Raw genomic sequence first — 19,764 nt, 5'->3', positions numbered from 1 at the left:
GAGCAGAGGTGGGCAATTACCGCATAGAAAATCTGACTTTGTCTTCTGTCCCTGGGCTAGAGCATGCTCAAATACTTGTAAATTTGCACAATACCTTTACAAGCTGGTCAACCTAAGAAGTTATGCAAGTCACACAAAGGAACAATTTAGAAATTTTTCTATTTTGCAAGTGTAATGATATTGAAATTTGGCATGGGATCAGTACGGTGTGGGGGTCTTCCAGGGCCTGCAGTGTGAATATCTGTTCTGGCATGGGTTCTTCCACAGGCTACAGGGGAATCTCTGCTCTGGTGCCTGGATCATCTCCTCCTGCTCCTTCTCTGACCTTGGTGTTAGCACTGCTGTTTCTCACTTCTTCCCCCGCCCCCCCCAATCCTCTGCCTATCCAGCATTTTTGCCCTTTCTTAAATATGTTTTCACAGAGGTGCCACCAACTTTGCTGATGGGCTCAACTTTGGCATGTGGTAGGTCTGTTACGGAGCTGTCTGGAACTGGATGTGTCTGGCACAGGAGGCAGCCTGAGGAGGACCCCTGGAGCAGTGGGATACTTCCTGAAGTAATTGCAGCCCATGGAAAACCCACACTGGAGCAGGGGAAAAGTGTGAGGAGAAAGGAGCACAGCAGAGAGGAACTGTTATGTACTGACTCTTTTGGAAAGATAGGAAGGTGTCGTGGTTTAGCCCCAGCTGGCAACTAAGCACCACGCAGCTGCTAACTCACTTCCTCCCCACCCAGTGGGATGGGGGAGAGAATTGGGAAAAAAAAGTAAAACTTGTGGATTGAGATAAAGACAGTTTAATAGGACAGAAAGGAAGAAAATAATAATAATTATTATTATTGTCATTTTATTATTATAATAAAAGAATTGGAATATAGAAAACAAGTGATGCACAATGCAATTGCTCACCACTTGCAGACCGATGCCCAGTTAGTTCCCAAGCAGCAATCCACATCCCCCAGGCTAACTCCCCCCAGTTTATATACTAGGCATTGACGTCACATGGTATGGAATACCCCATTGGCCACTTTGGGTCAGCTGTCCTGGCTGTGTCCTGTGCCAACTTCTTGTGCCCCTCCAGCCTTCTTGTTGGCTGGGCATCAGAAGCTGAAAAATCCTTGACTTTAGACTAAACATTACTTAGCAACAACTGAAAACATCAGTGTGTTATCAACATTCTTCTCATACTGAATCCAAGACATAACACTATACCAGCTACTAGGAAGAAAATTATCTCTATCCCAGCTGAAACCAGGACAGAAGGGAAGAAGGAGGAGTTGGAGTTGCACTTCATGTAAAAGAGAAATTTGAGCGTATGGAGGTGAGCTATGGAGTCCATGAATGTTCTATCGAATGCCTTTGAATCGAGATTGGAGGGATCGTCACCAAGGGGGATCTTGTGTTAGGTATCTGTTACCCAATGAGGATGACAAGGCTGATGAAACCTTACTTTGGCTGCTCAAGGAAGTCTCAGGACAACAGAACCTGGTCCTCATGGGTGACTTACTTAAATTACCCAGACATTTGTTGGGAAAACAGCACAAGTCATCCATCAGGTTCCTGGAATGCATTGAGGACTGCTTCCTGCTACAGATGCTAGACATGCCGACTAGGAACAGCGCATTGCTAGATTTACTGCTCACAAACCGAGAAGACTTACTTGACAACATAACTACCAATGCTAGCCTTGGATACAGTGACCACAACATTGTGGAGTTTAAGATCCTGCCAAGCATGCTGAAGGCCAGTAGTAGAACAAAGATCCTGGATTTTAGAAGAGCCAACTTCAAGATGCTCAGAGTCCGACTGTGAGGGATTCCATGGGAAGCATCCATGGAGGGCAAAGGAGCTTGTGAGGGCTGGGAGTTATTCAAGAACAGCGTCCTGAAAGCACAAGAACAGTCCATCCCCTACAAAGGGAAAGGAAGAAAGCAGAACAAGAGGCTACCCTGGCTTAACAAAGAGCTTTTAGATGTGCTTAAAAGCAAAAAAGAAGTGTATTGGCTATGGGAAGGCAGCCAAATAGCCATCGAGGACTACAAGAACCTTGCTAGGGCATGCAGAGATGCAGTCAGGAAGGCTAAGGCTCAGCTAGAACTGAAATAGGCCAGATGTCAAGTACAACAAGAAAGGGTTCTTCAGGTACGTGAGCAGTAAGCCCAGGGAAGACAGAGGCCCATTGCTAAACAGGGCAGGGAAGCTAGTCACTACTAATGCTGACAAGGCAGAGGTTCTCAGTATCTTCTTTGCCTCTATCTTTACTGACGTAGTTGGACCACAGATCACAGGATCAAGTAGCTATGACAATGCATGTGTCAACCCACCAGTAGTGGAGGAAAGGCTGGTCTGCGGCCTCTTGCAAGGTCTCAACCCACATAAATCTATAGGAAGTGGCTGACATTGGTCAGGCAGTTGGACTAGATGATCGTTGTACGTCCCTTCCAACTGAAATAGTCTATTCTATGCTGTTCTATTCTATTCTAACATTGCTGACATTGTTGCGAGGCCACTGTCTATAATCTTTGAAAAGTCGTGGAGATCAGGGGATATCCCTAATGACTGGAAGAGAGCAAATGTCATACCCATCTACAAGAAAGGCCCAAAAGAGGACCCAGGAAACTACAGGCCTATTAGTCTTACTTCAATCCCTGGGAAAGTAATGGAACGAGTCCTCCTAGAAACTATCACAAGCCAAATGAAGCAAGTGATTAGGAAAAGCCAGCATGGATTTACCAAGGGCAAATCATGTCTGACTAACCTGATCACCTTCTAGAACAAAATAACATCTTTTGTTGACATGGGGAGAGCAGTGGATGTTGTTTACCTGGACTTCAGCAAAGCGTTCAATGCTGTTTCCCACAGCCATCTCCTGGACAAACTGGCAAGATACAGACTGGATGGGTGGTCTGCAAGATGGGTAGGAAATTGGCTAACAGGCCGCACTCAGAGGGTTGCTTTTCCAGGGGCAGGGGCAAGCCTTTATGCTGTGCAAGTACTGTTCAATAATAGCCAATGCATTGATGTGTTATCAATGCTCTTTTAGCAACAAATAACACCATATGGGTTGCTATGAACAAAGTTAACTCCATCCCAGCCAGACCCAGTAGATAAGCATATAATTTCATCTTTTTGTACACATATGTGGAATTGCAGTAGCATAATAAAAATTAAATCACATTTGCAAGCCTTAGGTTGCCTTCTGTTCCATGGCGATTGTGATTTTATGATTTAGAGGACACTAATAACATTAACAGTACACCTAGCATATTATACAATATTGTATTTGCTGGGAAAATGTTTTCTGATTTCATTGGTATATAATGAAGTGGTACAGAACATAAGCTATATCTATGATAAATAAGGAAGCTGTTGAAAAAGCTTTGGTTAAACCAAGTTATTGCCCTGCCACTCTTTGTAATAGCTGAGTGGTCAGATAATACTTTTATTAGGTTGCTGGTGCATTCATTCTGAGCTGTTTGTATAATCATGATTATACCATTACATCTCCTGGTGACATATGTTGCCTTTAGATGTCACTGAGATCAGGAAACTCTTAGGGTTTTGAGTTTGGTTTTGCCTGAAACTCACATTGTAAGATGAAACTAGTAATGCTAGTTGAACTGGCCTGTGTTATTTACAGATGTTAGCAGGGTGAATAAAAGAAATACTGTATTTCACGCATTCCAGCTCAGAGAGAGTACCAGTACTTGCAAGGGCTAGGGTTGTTTCTTGTGCGTGAAATAAAGTTTCTAGCATAGGGAACACTGGGGAGCATGGTGCCAAGAGATCCTGGTGGCTTTTTGTGGAGTTAGTTTGGGACCAGCTTAGGCATATTGTTTCCATTCAACATAGACATACAGCCCCGGGATGTGCACTACTCAGTTCTCACAGACCAGCACTCATCATTCTGAGAGAATTTACTGGTGTTATTTATTAGCTCAAACGTGTTATAGCAGTGCATAAGATTGCATTTTTTTTTTCTTACTTTATGCTTTATTATTTGTTTATCTTAACTGCTGATACTCATTAAACAGATAACTTTACTAACTCTTAGCTCAGAAGTTTAGATCTTCAGTATTCTGAAAACTTGTATGTATATACAAATAGGTATTTCTCCATCAGAAAACTATTTGTCACTTGCAGTCATGAATTTGTTAAATAAGGTTTGGGGAAAAACAACTTATCCTCTTCTTAGAAATATATTGAGTGGAGGAGGGAATGCGTGATTTTCTTTTTTTGAAAAAGCAAATTCATTTAAGTCTCTTGCAAGACAAAGGGAAAAAAGACCTTAGAGATTAAAAGCCAACATACTCTCTTTATTCTGTCCATTTTTGTGATTTAGGTCTTATGAAACCCATGTTAATTAAGAGCACTGCACTTGCATCTCTATTTGGAGAGTGACGGTATTTCAGGCTGGTCAGTAAATTTTAGAGTTTGCTTCCTGAGACAGAACTAATAATCAAAGCTATCTTAGTTTAGTTGAGGTAGTTTGCATAAAAAGTACTTTGTAGATCAGTATAAATTATTTTAAAGCCTCTTGACTTCTGGTCTTGTAGAAGCCTAGTGAGGCTGGGTTCAGAATGGGAAACAAAAATGCTTAAAAATCCATGTTGTTGGTTAATGCACTATCAGTTTTCCCAGGATGAATAAGAACTATCAAATGAAGAAATAATTTTCATAATCACCTATGGTATTTAGATGTACACAGTATTACATAAAATACTTCATTTAAGCAGATGATGGGATCAGGGAGGTCCTAAGATCAACTAAATAGGTAATACAGAATAATCAATTATAAGGCAAGTTCTACAAGGTGTTATGACTTCGTCTTTTCTATTCAATGATGGAAGACTAGAGAAATCAAACTATGAGGAAAGGCTTAATAGAAGAAAAGGACAAATTAGAGGGTTGCTCCCAAAATTGGTAAGCAACAAAGCTTTCTCAAGAATTCACTGTAAATTGTGTAAACTTTTCTTCAGTATTGGGAGTCTGTTACCTTGAATATACCTAGCTACTTTGGCTTGGTATATCACTCTAAGGTTAGTCTTTTTTTTCCCTGTCATACCTAGGTTCTTAAATTGTTTGCTTTAATTTAAGAAGTTTTTAGTCCTTACCAAAATTGACTTAGGAGAAAGGAAATGCTGGGGTCCCACCAGTACTCTCTCTCTTTATCAATCTGTAGAAGCAGTTTTAAGCCCAGCTTTAGGATTCTCTAAAAATATTTTATTGCTTTAAAAAATTGTTGTTAAAGGATCATAAGACCTATTTGAAAGCCTTAGTCATCTCATTCATGTGTATAAAATTTTTTTCAGTAGCATAATGCAAACAAATAGTATAAAGGAACATTCTTTTCTAGACACAGAAATAATCCTCTGTGAAAATGTGTGTCTCCAGAATTGAAATAAATAAGGAAGTGACTATGTGCGAGGTTTGTTTTTGATAAACAAATGTGAAGACAACAAAAAATTCAGGAGTTACCTTGGTTATTAGAAATGCTGAAAAACACGTAGCTGAAAAGATAGATGTGGTTGCGGGGAATTATTTGAAAAACTGCTTTCTTAAACACTGGTAAATGTCTAATGCATTACGGTATGCTTCGACTTAGTTTTACATTTCAGTGCTGATGTTTAGAAAAATAAAAGATTCTAAAGTAAACTGAAGGGGTTTTTTTTTGTCTGAAACATTATACTCTCAAAACTGGCATCTTTTCTCAAAGGAGTATTGTTGCTTCATTCAAAAAAAAAAAGCCCTGATACTCCCCTAATATTATTTTCCATTTCCATTTTAAATTTTTCTGAAATAAAATGCTGTGATGCCCTAGTGAAGTTTTAATAGAGAAAATTACCATAATCCAAAACCAAACTCCTTTGCTTTTCTTGGGAAATAAACAGATATCGTAACTGATGCTAAGAATTTTGGATAGTAATTTAAAATAAAAATATTGATTGTATATCTGAGCCAAATAAAGATAAACCAAAAAATGGATGAGATGACCAAAAGAACCCTCTAAAAATGCCCAAAGGAGAATAACTTGTTTAGTGCTTGTATGTCATGGTATGAAGGAAAAGAGAGAGAAAAGGTTTTGTTCATGACAGTGACTGATCCTCTTTCATGCAGTTTGTAACAGAACAGATTAAGCTGAGGAGTTTGAGAGTAGAGTTTTGGCTACCATGTTCCATAGTATATAATAGCATAGAAATTATAAGATTTAATTGAAACTATATTAATATAAATCACAAGATTTAAAAATATTAATCTAATGTGAAAAATAATGTGTGTATAATTTGAGAAGTATGAAGAACACTGCAAGGTCAAACAAAGGTATGATTCAACTACCAGCCAAACATCAAATCAGGGCAAGTTTCAGACACTGTAGGGAATGGTTACTGGAAACAAGTAGTTCTAAAGAACAAGCAAGAGATAAGAAAAAGAGACTATTCTGAACTCTGAAAAAGCTACAGTCTCTTTGTGTGTTTTAAGAATGTTGTAAGAACAATACTCCTGTATGAATCCTGTCTACTTTCCTCTCCTCCTGTGTTATCATTTGAAAGGCTTGACTGAGACAATAACTCACATAATACAATGGAGCTTTTAGAAAGTGTGCAAAAGCAAAAGGGAAGCCTGTGCAGGCCCAGAGGGTACTAATAGGCCTTACTGGCTCTCATCAGCCTCCCCCACCCTTGCCCACAGGCTCAGGGGCCCTATTTCAGCTCAGCTCAGCACAGGGCTGTCAGTCCCTGCCCCAGTGATACCATAGGAGTGCCAGTCAGTGTCCAGCTCTGCCACAGCCCTGCCCTGCATGGCCATGAGCCCCACTGAGCTGGGCCTGACCCACAGGCTGATGTCCCAGCCTGGCCTCTACCCAGCCCTATTGCCATATCCCTGCCTGGCCACCCCAGGGCTGGGTCTGATGCTGGGTACCTTCACCAGGCCTGATCATGACCCCTACTTGCAGGCTGATGTCCTGACTTGGCCTCTGCAAATTCCTGTGGAAGTGCCTGATTCCCTGGGCTGGAGACTGCCCCCACCAGCCTGCCCTGTTGCCTTGTTTGGGTTTGGTGGGTCAGGCTGGCAAGGCCCCCTCCACTGCCAGCCCAGGAATCCACCACAACCCCTGGCTCCCCTCAGCAGGTAGCCACTGGCCCATGCTATCTATGCCCTGACAGTTTGAAGTAGTATGAGGGACTACTGATTAGGTGGCTTGGGTCAGCAACTGCACTGTTATGAATTTGTGTGGTGGAGCTTTTTGGTAGCGGGGGAGGGAGTCGCAGGGGTGGCTCCTGTGAGAAGCTGCTAGAAGCTCTCCTGGCTCCAAGTCAGACCCACCTCTGGTCCAGGACCCAATCAGTGATGGCGGTAGCGCCTCTGGGATAACATACTTAAGAAGGGGAACCTGCAGGGAGTAGGGGGATTGGAATGTGAGAGGAACACCTATGCAGATACCGAGGTCAGTGAAGAAGGAGGGGGAGGAGGGTTACCTGAGGAGGTTGATGCCCCTGCAGCCTGTGGTGAGACGGCAGGCTGTCCCCCTGCAGCCCATGGAGGTGAACAGTGGAGCAGATGCCCACTTGCAGGCTGTGAAGAAGCCCACGCTGGAGCAGTCAGATGCCCCCAAAGATGGCTGTGACTCCGTGGGAAAGCCGGTGCTGGAGCAGTGTGTGACCGAAGATCGGCCGCGGAAAGGACCCACGCCAGGGAAGTTCGTGAGGAACTGCAGCCTGTGGAAAGGACTCACATTGGAGACGTTCGTGAAGGACTGTCTCCTGTGGGAGGGACCCCACGGTGGAGCAGGGGACGAGTGAGGAGTCCTCCCCCTGAGGAGGAAGGAGAGGCAGAGACAATGTGTGGCGAGCTGACCCCAACCCCCATCCCCTGTTCCCCTGCGCTTCCTGGGGGAGGAGGTAGAGAGAACTGGGAGTGGAGTTGAGCTGGGAAGGAGGGAGGGGTGGGGGGAAGTTGTTTCTAAAGTTTGGTTTTACTTCCTAATATCTTTGTTTTGATTTGATTTGTAGTAAATTAAATTGATTTTGTTTCTTCCCCAAGTTGAGCCTGTCTTTTGCCCGTGACCGTAAGTGATGAGTGACCCCTCCCAGTCTTTATCTCCACCCATGAGCCTGCCTTTATATTTCTCCTCATCCCACCGTGGCTGGTGGGGGAGGAGTGAGTGAGCTGTTGTGTGGTGCTTTGTTACCAGCTGGGTTTAAACCACGACATGCACAAAGGTAGTTCTCATTGGTTATCAATCAAAACCCATATGTCAAGATCCTACTTTAGAGTTCAGGTAAAGCTCCTTCATGGGGGCACTTGCATACTACTGTTGCTATGTATTACATATAGTTTGGTATGTGTACCACACAGATATGCATGTGTAAACCACAGTTTGGGAGCATCTGCTCTAGTGTGAACTTTGTCTAATCATGTAATGGAAATGCCTCTAACGTAGCCAGACAGTCAATTTTTTTCTTGCTTCATCTTATAGCCTATCTTACTGTTAAAATTTTATTAGGTTAATTGTTACCAAATTTCTTTCTTGGAAGCAAAATGGCATAAAATCCTTCAGCCTTCTCTGTTGTGTATTCCATTAAGAAATTAATCTCTTGTGTCCTTCAACTCTTACTTCTAATATATTTGTAGAGCTTTGTCTTTCTGCTTTTGTGTCCTTTAGTAGTTGCAAATGTTTTGTACCCTGTAGTGGGTTGACCTTGGCTCACAGCCAAGCATCCACACAACCGCTTGCTTGCTCACACACTTCACCCCAGTGGGATTGGGGGAGAAGAAAATAATAAGAATGAGAGAGCAAAAAGACTTGTGGGTTGAAATAAAGACAGGGAGATCACTTACCAATTACTGCCACAGGCAAAACAGACTCGACTTTGGGGAATTTAACTTAATCTGTTGCTAATTAATATAAATATTTGAGTACTGATTTGGGTATTGGGAAACAAGCACACTTAAGGAAAAGACCTTTCCTTCCCCATTCTTAGGCTCAACTTCACTCCTTTACTCCGGACTCCTCCCTCCTTGTTATCGCTACTGGCTACACTCAGTCCCTTCAGTGGAGGGGATTGCAGGGGTGTGTGTGTGCAGTCAGGATATAGTGGTTTCTCTCTGTCACTCCTTCCTTCTCACTCTTCCTCTACTCTGGAGTGGGTCCTCCATGGGCTGCAGTCCCTTCAGGTATATCTGCTCTGCCATGGAGTACATCATACTCCTCTGACCTTGGTGTTCCCTCTGTTGTTTCTCACTCTGGTAGGTTGACCCTGGCTGGAGGCCAGGTACCCACCAAAGCTGCTCTAGCACTCCCACTCCTCAGCTGGACAGGGGAGAGAAAATATAACAAAAGGCTTATGGATCGAGATAAGGACAGGGAGAGATCACTCACCAATTACCATCATGGGCAAAACAGACACGACTTAGGGAAAATTAAGTCCCTGAGCAGCGATCTGCACCCCCCGGCCAACTCCTCCCAGTTTAAATACTGGGCCTGGCATCACAATGTATGGAATATTCCTTTGACCACTTTGGGTCAGCTGTCCTGGCTGTGTCCTGTGTCAACTTCTTGTGCCCCTCCAGCCTTCTTGCTGGCGGGGCATGAGAAACTGAAAAATCCTTGACTTAGTCTAAACACTACTTGGCAACAACTGAAAACATCAGTGTGTTACCAACATTCTTCTCATACTGAATCCAAAACATAACACTATACCAGCTACTAGAAAGGAAACTAACTCTATCCCAGCCGAAACCAGGACATACTGAAAGGCTCGTGGGTCGAGGTAAGGACAGGGAGAGATCACTCGCCAATTACCGTCATGGGCAAAACAGAATCGACTCGGGGAAATTAACTTAATTTATTGCCAATCAACCAGAGTAGGGTAATGAGAAATAAAACCAAATTTCAGAAACACCTTCCCCCCACCCCTCCCTTCTTCCCGGGCTTAACATCACTCCTGAATTCTCTATCTATCTCCTCCCCCACCAAGCAGTGCAGGGGGAACAGGGAATGGGGGTTGCGGTCAGTTCATCACATGTTGTCTCTGCCGCTCCTTCCTCCTCAGGGGCAGGACTCCTCACACTCATTCCCTGCTCCGGCGTGGGGTCCCTCACATGGCAGTCAGTCCTTCATGAACTTCTCCAACATGAGTCCTTCCCACGGGCTGCAGTTCTTCATGATCTGCTCCAGCATGGGTCCCTTCCATGGCATGCTGTCCTTCAGGAACAGACTCCTCCAGCATGGGTCCCCTGCGGGGTCACAAGTTGTCGCATCCCAAAGTTGGAGCAACTCAGGTTCGTGGATTTCCTTTGTCAGAACTAAGGTGAAACAACACCAGGGGAGTTCAAACAACAATCAACATTTATTCAACCAAGCTAACCTTGCCCAAGTACAAGTGAACTTATCAATATGAACCTTGCATCATGTCATTAAGCTGCTGTTTGAGAAGAGAAGGGAGGTGTAGAAAAAGAAGCAGAAAAAGGAACATGAAACTGTGTCAGTGAACTGTACAACACATGCTAACCATACATAAGCCTTACTTATTTGGGGATCAATTCAAAGAAGAAAATATGGAGAGCCCTCCCATTGAGTCACAAGGTTCAGAGTGGACCCCCTTGCTTTCTGGACTCCTTCTCAAAGAGGAGCCCAGGGGCAGCTAGATCCACTCCTAGTCCCAGACTTGGTCAACAGTTTGTATTTAAAAGGATGAGGTGTAGGGACTGTGGAAAAGAGAGAAGAAAAAGAGGGAGAGAGAGGGAGAGAGAGAAAGAAAGAAAGAGAGAAGAAAAGGGTTTCACCAGTCCTGGGTCCAGCGTTGGTCCAGCCAGCGTAGAGATCCAGTTCCAGAGGGCGTGCACTGAGAACTCGTCCTCCCTTCTTTTATAGTGTGTTAGTCGGTGGTCTCGACATGTGCAGTTCACGTTCCCGGGGTTCTCTGGAATTGGTCGGTGAGCTTTGAGGGGGTTTATTGGGGAGTTGCCTCTCTTTTTCTGCTGGCATGACCGCTTAAGATAGAAGCACAGTCCCATCCTCCGTGGGGCCCTCTCCTCCAGGCGCATACGCTGTGCTCCTTCTCCTGGTCACTTAAGATAAGGAATTGTGGCTTTGGAGAAGCATGGTCCCACCCTCCGTGGGTCCCTCTCCTCTGGCCACATTGTCCTGTTCACAAAACTCCAGCGTTTTTACAGAGGCCATTTTCCCCACCAAAGTTCTTTAACGAATGTTTGAGACATTGACTATAATTTATCAGACCGTCATACAAGTCCTGCCAGCAAACCTGCGCCAGTGTGGGCTCCTCTCTCCACAGATCCACAGGTCCTGCCAGGAGCCTGCTCCAGCGCAGGCTTCCCACGGGGTCACAGCCTCCTTTGGGGGCACCCACCTGCTCTGGCGTGGGGTCCTCCACGGGCTGCAGGTGGATATCTGCTCCACTGTGGACCTCCATGGGCTGCAGGGGGACAGCCTGCCTCACCATGGTCTTCCCCATGGGCTGCAGGGGAATCTCTGCTCCGGTGCCTGCAGCACCTCCTTCCCCTTCTTCTTCACTGACCTTGGTATTTGCAGGGTTGTTTCTTTCACATATTCTCATTCCTCTCTCTCACGGCTGCTGTTCCGCAGCAGCTTTTTCCCCTTCTTAAATGTGTTATCACAGAGTTGCTACCACCATCGCTAATTGGCTCAGCCTTGGCCAGCAGCGGGTCAGTCTTGGAGCCGGCTGGCATTGGATTTATCAGACATAAGGGAAGCTTCTGGCGTCTTCTCACTGAAGCCACCCCTGTAACCCCCTGCTACCAAAACCTTGCCACGTAAACCCAATACACATTCTTTCCCTAAAAGCAGTTACTACTATCATTACGGAGACAGAGTATTGGTCTAAATGGATCATGGGTCTGAGCTAGTAGGACATTATTTATTTTCTTCATTAAAAAATGTTTATTTACTCTGAGACAGATAAAAGATTAGCATTTGTGGTACTCGTGTTTGAGAAGTTTTCATTTCATTCTTCATAGTTATATTATTTTTATACTTATGGAGATGATGGTTTTCATATACTTTCAGATAAAGTATTCTCACATTTCTGCTCAAAGGAAAGGCAGCATTTTTTCTATCTTGAATAGGAACACTAAGACATTTGGTCTTACTAGTGACCTGAGAATTGTCAAATTTTAGCTTCTTCAGAGAAATAGCTTAAACATATTATTGTGGAACAAAGTGCAAACTTATCATGAATCTATTAGATTTATGTCAACCACAAGTACTGATGTTTGTAGACTTTAAAATCACCATATGCATTTTCCTTTTTTCTTTCTTCTCAGGAAAGGAGACTGAGAAAGCCAAAGATCGGTGTGAGAAAGCCACTATGAAACTTCATATGTTGCATAATCAATATGTATTGGCACTGAAAGGAGCACAGCTACATCAGCACCAATATTATGATACTACACTTCCTCTGTTACTTGATTCACTACAGAAGATGGAAGAAGAAATGATTAAAGCCCTGTAAGCTGTATTTTCTTATATATTTCTAATTTCCACAATTTTTGTGTAATCTCCTAATTAATTCATAGTATTATTAGAAAATAATAAACTGTCGTGGTTTAACCCCAGCCAGCAACTAAGCACCACGCAGCCGCTCACTCACTCCCCCTCACCCAGTGGGATGGGGGAGAAAATCGGGAAAAAGAAGTAAAACTTGTGGGCTGAGATAAGAACAGTTTAATAGAACAGAAAAGAAGAAGCTAATAATGATAATGATAAAACTAATACAGTGACAGCAGTAATGATAAAAGGATTGGAATATACAAATGATGCACAGTGCAATTGCTCACCACCCGCCAATCGACGCCCAGTTAATCCCTGAGTGGCGATCTCTCTGCCCCCACTCCAACCAGTTTATATACTAGATGTGACATCACATGGTATGGAATACCCTGTTGGCCACTTTGGGTCAGGTGCCCTGGCTGTGTCCTGTGCCAACTTCTTGTGCCCCTCCAGCTTTCTCGCTGGCTGGGCATGAGAAGCTGAAAAATCCTTGACTATAGTCTAAACACTACTTAGCAACAACTGAAAACATCAGTGTTATCAACATTCTTCGCATACTGAACTCAAAACATAGCACTGTACCAGCTACTAGGAAGACAATTAACTCTGTCCCAGCTGAAACCAGGACATAAACCTTCATCAATTATTTGTATATCAAGGAGTAATGAAAAAGCTGTTTTCATCTTTCCATTTACAACATTTGTGCATAGAGAAGTCTATTCAAATAAATGCAGATAGTAGTTTTAAGGGATTACTTAAGCATTTTAGTGAGACTGTCTTCTCATAAAACTTTTAAAACCTTAGAGATTAACTGCAGTGTTTATAGTTAATCTTATGCTTTATCCTTTCCTTCAGCTGGAATACTATGGCAAGTTAACATGCTTTAACGTGGTCAGCCCTGAATTGGTCACGCAGTTGGACTAGATGATTGTTGTAGGTCCCTTCCAACTGAAATATTCTATTCTATTCTATTCTATTCTATTCTATTCTATTCTATGTTAGTTGCCTCTCCAGTAGCCTTATTTTTATGAAATTTGCTGGGAACCAATTTGGTTTAAAATGGCCAACAGTCTTGAAAGGAGTCTAGGAGGTTCCTGGAGTGTGTGGAAGATAACTTCCTGACACAGCTGGTAGGTGAGCCTACCAGGGGAGGAGCCTCAGTAGACCTACTGTTTACAAACAGGGAAGGATTGGTGGGAGATGTGGTGGTCGGAGGCCGTCTCAGGCTTAGGGACCATGAAATGATAGAATTCTCGATTCTTGGTGAGGTAAGGAAGGGGGTCAGCAAAACCACTACTATGGACTTCCAGAGGGCAAACTTTGGCCTGTTCAGGACACTGGTTGAGAGAGTCCCTTGGGAGACAGTCCTGAAGGGCAAAGGGGTCCAGGAAGGCTGGACAGTCTTCAAGAAGGAAATCTTAATGGCTCAGGAGCAGGCTATTCCCATGCACCGCAAGTCGAACCGCCGGGGAAGACAACTGGCCTGGCTGAACAGGGAGCATTTGCTGGGACTCAGGAAAAAAAGAAGAGTTTACCATCTTTGGAAGAAAGGGCAGGCAACTCAGGAAGAGTACAGGGATCTTGTTAGGTCGTGCAGAGAGGAAATTAGAAAGGCAAAAACTCAGCTAGGACTCAATCTGGCCACTATTGTAAGAGATAACAAAAAATGGTTTTACAAATATGTTAACAACAAAAAAAGAGCCAAGGAGAATATCCATCCTTTGCTGGATACAGAGAGGAATATTGCCACCAAAGATGAGGAAAAGGCTGAGGTACTTATTGCCTTCTTTGCCTCAGTCTTTAATAGTGAGACCAGTTATCCTCAGGGTACTCAGCCCTCTGAGCTGGAAGGCAGGGACGGAGAGCAGAATATACCCCCCATAATACAGGAGGAAATAGTTAATGACCTGCTACGCCATCTGGACACTCACAAGTCTATGGCACCAGAGGGGATATATCCAAGAGTACTGAGGGAGCTGGTGGAGGAGCTTGCCAAGCCACTCTCCATCATTTATCAGCAGTCCTGGCCAACAGGGGAGGTCCCAGACAACTGGAGGCTTGCCAATGTGATGCCCATTTACAAGAAGGGTCAGAGGGAGGATCCAGGGAACTACAGGCCTGTCAGCCCGACCTCGGTACTGGGGAAGATTATGGAGCGGTTCATCTTGAGTGTGCTCACATGGCATGTGCAGGACAAGCAGGGGATCAGGCCCAGCCAGCATGGGTTCATGAAAGGCAAGTCCTGCTTGACCAACCTGATCTCCTTCTATGACCAGGTGATCCACCTAGTGGATGAGGGGAAGGCTGTGGATGTTGTCTACCTGGACTTTAGTAAGGCCTTTGACACTGTGTCTCACAGCATACTCCTTGAGAAGCTGGTGGCTCATGGCTTAGACAAGTGTACTCTTTGCTGGGTAAAACACTGGCTGGATGGCTGAGCCCAGAGGGTTGTGGTGAATGGAGTTAAATCCAGTTGGTGGCCAGTCACTAGTGGTGTTCCCCAGGGCTCAGTTTTGGGGCCAGTTCTCTTTAATATCTTTATCAATGATCTGGATGAGAGGATCGAGTGAACCCTCAGTAAGTTTGCAGATGACACTAAGTTGGGAGGGAGGGTTGATCTGCTTGAGGGTAGGAAGGGTCTACAGAGGGATCTGGACAGGCTGGATCGATGGGCCGAGGTCAATTGTATGAGGTTCAACAAGGCCAAGCGCTGGGTTCTGCACTTCAGTCACAGCAACCCCATGCAGTGCTACAGGCTTGGGGAAGAGTGTCTGGAAAGCTGCCTGGCAGAAAAAGACCTGGGGGTGCAGGTTGACAGCGTGCTGAATATGAGTGAGCAGTGTGCCCAGGTGGCCAAGAAGGCCAATGGCATGCTGGCCTGTATCAGAAATAGTGTGGCCAGCAGGAGCAGGGAAGTGATTGTTCCCCTGTACTCGGCACTGGTGAGGCTGCACCTCGAGTACTGTGTTCAGTTTTGGGCCCCTCACAACAGGAAAGACATTGAGGTGCTGGAGTGTGTCCAGGGAAGGGCAACGAAGTTGGTGAAGGGCCTGGAGCACAGGTCTCATGAGGAGTGGCTGGGGGAGCTGGGGTTGTTTAGTCTGGAGAAAAGGAGGCTGAGGGGAGACCTTGTTGCTCTCTACAGCTACCTGAAAGGAGGTTGTAGCGAGGTGGGTGCTTGTCTCTTCTGTCAGGTGGCAGGTCATAGGACGAGAGGAAATGGCCTCAAGTTGCACCAGAGGAGGTTTAGACTGGATATTAGGAAAAATTTCTTCACCAAAAGGGTTGTCAGGCATTGGAATGGGCTGCCCAGGGAAGTGGTGGAGTCACCATCCCTGGAGGTATTCAAAAAGCGCGTAGACGTGGCACTTCAGGACATGTTTTAGTGGGCATGGTTGATGGTTGGACTCGATGATCTTAAAGGCCTTTTCCAACCTAAATGATTCTATGATTCTATGAAAGTCATTTAGGAGGAGCGCCAGACAGATGCATGGTTACTCATGTGTGTGCAAATAGCAGGATCATATAAACGAAATTTCATTGTAAGGAATCCAGCCTTAAAAATACAATTACCTTTTTCTGAAAGATCATTCTCCACATCACTGATGAAGATGTGCAAACTGATATCTCGGAGAATTGTCAATGAGGACTCTAAGCTATCTTTTCTGATTTGTAACCACCATGCTGCCTCTTTGACTTTCCTGAAGAATATGAGTTGGTTTGGGAGACTGTTCTGTAGGTCTTTCTCTAAGATCTTCCAAGGACTGCAATTAAATGTATTGCTTGTAAATCACTCGCTAAAAGAAATAGTAGTTACCTCTTTTTGTAAGTATTGTTCATTTAGATGGGAGGCACTCTTCTATATCTCATTTTCTTATCTTTTCTGAAGTGTACATTCATCTTGACTTCAGCACATAGGAAATGAAGGAGAGTTGGGGGTTTCATGCTTTATATGCTTAGGCGATACGGACAATATTAACTGCCTCATGAAGTATCATTACTCCCTTTGATTCTGGTGCAGGTATGTAAATGAAATAGACCTCTATAGTAGTCTTTGCACAGTCCTTTTAATATTAATTTTGTATGTAAAATCACAGCAAGAGACTTCAGTTAAATTTGTGTGCTATAATTAATGTGATTTTTCATAATCGTGAATTATGATAATTCACTGAAGAGTTGTATCATTGAACAAGAACCTATTGAACCCAATGTTCTTTTCTGAATTTATTGGAAAATTACTGCTGTCTAATATGTTTGGGCTTAGTTCTACGAAAGGAGATGGTGATTACAAGTGTAGAGGTTGGTGTGGCTATCTGTGTGAAATATACTTCTTTAATAATCTTGGTTTTGCAAATCAATTAGTTTGGTAAACTTGAAGCATATATTAACAGCACTATTTTTTTTTAGTAATTAACATAGATTCCATTTCTCTTAGATCTGGCATTGCTGTAGTTGACATTAATGAATTCTCTTGTCTGTTTTCTCCTTAGAAAAAGTACTGAAGAAATACAAGCAAATAATGTTTTTTATAAAATAAACATAACTTGAGATCTTATCCAGGAAAAATCTGCTGATACTTTTTTTTCTGCACATTCCTCTGGGTTGGTCAAAATTCATCAGTATTTAAAAAAACACCTCACCATGCTTCAGAACCTGGCAAGCCAAGAAGTTTGTCAAAAATAAAAATGAAATAGGAAATGATTATGAAGGGCTATTTATGGAAAGCTAAAAGTTAAAGAGAGTAGGAAGGTATTCTGGGGAAATATCACTGGATGCTATTAAATGTAGTGGTAAAATATCACTTATTCTTTTCTTTGGCCATTCCCTAATCACTTGCTTTTGCCCACTGTTGGGGGCAGGTCATTAGGCTAGATGGCTTGTACTTTCTCATATCAACTTTTTGTTTGATTTTATTTCTTCTTGTAAATATGTGCAAACTTGTGATTTATGCTTATTTTTGCCCTAATGACCAAATAATAAAATGAAGATATGAAAGAGAACAGTTAAAGCAATGGAGAAAGCCAGGTCTTAAAGGAAATGCACACTGACTATTTTTTGATTCATTTTATCGTATGTCAGAATATACTTATTTTGTCAGTCAAGAGAACATGAAAAGCTTCAGTATAAATGATAGCTAGCGTAAGTTTTCTGGTCATAAAGAAGGGTGTCATCAATGAGCTGTATACATTCCTTTTCCCTGTAATCTCTACAGCTTTAGTTTCACTACACTATATGTAGATGCACTGTAATTAGTATAAGGAGCATGGTCTTGGAGACTTCTCTACTCATAGCAAATCTGTAAAGAAGAGGTCACAATTGATCTGTTATTTCTTTGAGTAATATATGGTCTTTTTTTTTTTCTCCCTTTTTAGTCAGTTGAAACGAGTTTGTACTAACAGAAAATTGAAAGTTTGAAGCATCGTCAATGTCATCTATGCCTTCAGTGCCATGTTATACACTATAGTGGGTTTTTTTTCTCTCTAGAAAAGGAATCTTGGATGAATATAGCCAGATCACCAGTCTTGTAACAGAAGAGATTGCGAATGTCCATAAAGAGATCCAGACCTCTGTTGAATGGATAGATCCTAACTCTGAGTATAATGACTTCATAGATACTCATAGGTATAAGTTTTCATCTTGGTGTACATGTTCATGTTTCTTCTCGAGGAAAAATTCTATTAAACTACAACACTGCTAAATTGATCAGAGTTGTATTTGTTTCTGTTTGGTTCCTTTTAAATTGTTATTTGTAAACCATTGTCCTAATTTGAAAAGCTGTTCCACCTACATGTACAGAAAGTTGTCTGAATGTCAGGTTTTTAATCTGACTCTTTCTTCAATCATCCATCTCTTTGGCTATCTCTAGAAAAACAGAATTCCAATTACTATTATTGCATGTGAAGAGCCATAACTTTGGTACTGGCAGCAGACTATACATAGAATCATAGAATCATAGAATCATTTAGGTTGGAAAAGACCTTTAAGATCATCAAGTCCAACCATAAACCTAACACTGCCAAGTCCACCACTAAACCATGTCCCCAAGCGCCATGTCTACACGTCTTTTAAATGCCTCCAGGGATGGTGATTCAACCACTTCCCTGGGCAGCCTGTTCTAATGCTTGACAACCCTTTCAGTGAAGAAATTTTTGCTAATATCCAGTCTAAACCTCCCCTGGCGCAACTTGAGGCTGTTTCCTCTTATCCTATCACTTATTACTTGGGAGAAGAGACCAACACCCACCTCGCTACAACCTCCTTTCAGGTAGCTGTAGAGAGCAACAAGGTCTCCCCTCAGCCTCCTTTTCTCTAGACTAAACAACCCCAGCTCCCTCAGCTGCTCCTCATAGGACTTGTTCTCTAGACCTTTCACTAGCTTCATTGCTCTTCTTTGGACACATGACAACCCAGATTCAGTGTGAGCTAATTTAGTGTGTATTTGGATGCATTTTGCAAGAAAGTTTTTAATTGAAAAAATAAACTTTATTTGCTGGTTATTGAACTGATATTTCATATTGGTACATAAGTGGATAGTCCTAGGACTTCTTGCATTATCCTTTGTTATTAATGTGCAAATTGATAATTGTCATGCAGATTTATAGCTGGATCAGCTAAGAGTGGATCCATGCAAATAGTTACCCCCTGAAAACCTTGATTATGTTGTGATCTTAATTCAAAGAATTATATTCTATTTTGTTCTCTGGTATGTTTTTAAGACTGTGTCCTTTATTTAGAGGAAAAAGAATATATATCCTATTGTTTTTACTTTTATTTCATAAGTAATTTTAACTATATTCTAGTTATTAATAATTCAAAACAAAACAATTTTCTTTATGATCTACTTAAAGATACATGTTAATTTTGCAAATATAACTTTTATTTGCTAAATTAGGTCATCAGAAGTTGCTGAACAAGCAATAGAGTTTGATATGTCTTTACTCGAAGAAAATGAAAACCTTCAAGCTAATGAGATCATGTGGAATAATCTAACAGCAGAAAGTTTACAAGTCACGTAAGTTTTCTTTAAAAACTATATTCTTTTAGAAATTCTGTCATACACGATGTCTAAGCTCAATCAGCTCATAGCTGTATCCTGACTTTTAAGATCCAGTTTCTGAAATAATGTTTTTAAGCTATAGACTCTTGTGTATTGCACTTTTTATTGTTCCTTTGCACAAAATACTCCCCCCAACCCAAAAAAACCAGCACTTGCCTGAACTTTTGATCTAGTCTC

General features: G+C 42.6%; 1 protein-coding gene across 4 annotated transcripts in view; it reads left to right on the top strand.

Annotated features, from left to right (window-relative positions):
• Nucleotides 1-19,764, top strand: part of LOC138683425 (tyrosine-protein kinase Fer-like) — a 219,998-nt gene that overhangs the window by 39,393 nt on the left and 160,841 nt on the right. For all 4 annotated transcript variants that reach the window (XR_011322956.1, XM_069775155.1, XM_069775156.1 and 1 more), the window contains 3 exons: nt 12,305-12,488; nt 18,015-18,152; nt 19,423-19,542. Coding sequence is in view for 3 of the 4 variants with exons in the window: in XM_069775155.1 (XP_069631256.1) it covers nt 12,305-12,488; nt 18,015-18,152; nt 19,423-19,542 (442 nt within the window). In the remaining variant the exon portion in view is untranslated. The remainder of the gene's footprint in view (nt 1-12,304; nt 12,489-18,014; nt 18,153-19,422; nt 19,543-19,764) is intronic.

Source organism: Haliaeetus albicilla, chromosome W (genome assembly GCF_947461875.1).
Source record: "Haliaeetus albicilla chromosome W, bHalAlb1.1, whole genome shotgun sequence".
NCBI classification, from domain to species: domain Eukaryota; kingdom Metazoa; phylum Chordata; class Aves; order Accipitriformes; family Accipitridae; genus Haliaeetus; species Haliaeetus albicilla.
Note: the sequence above shows the minus strand (reverse complement) of the source record. Positions and strands in the feature narration are given on the sequence as shown.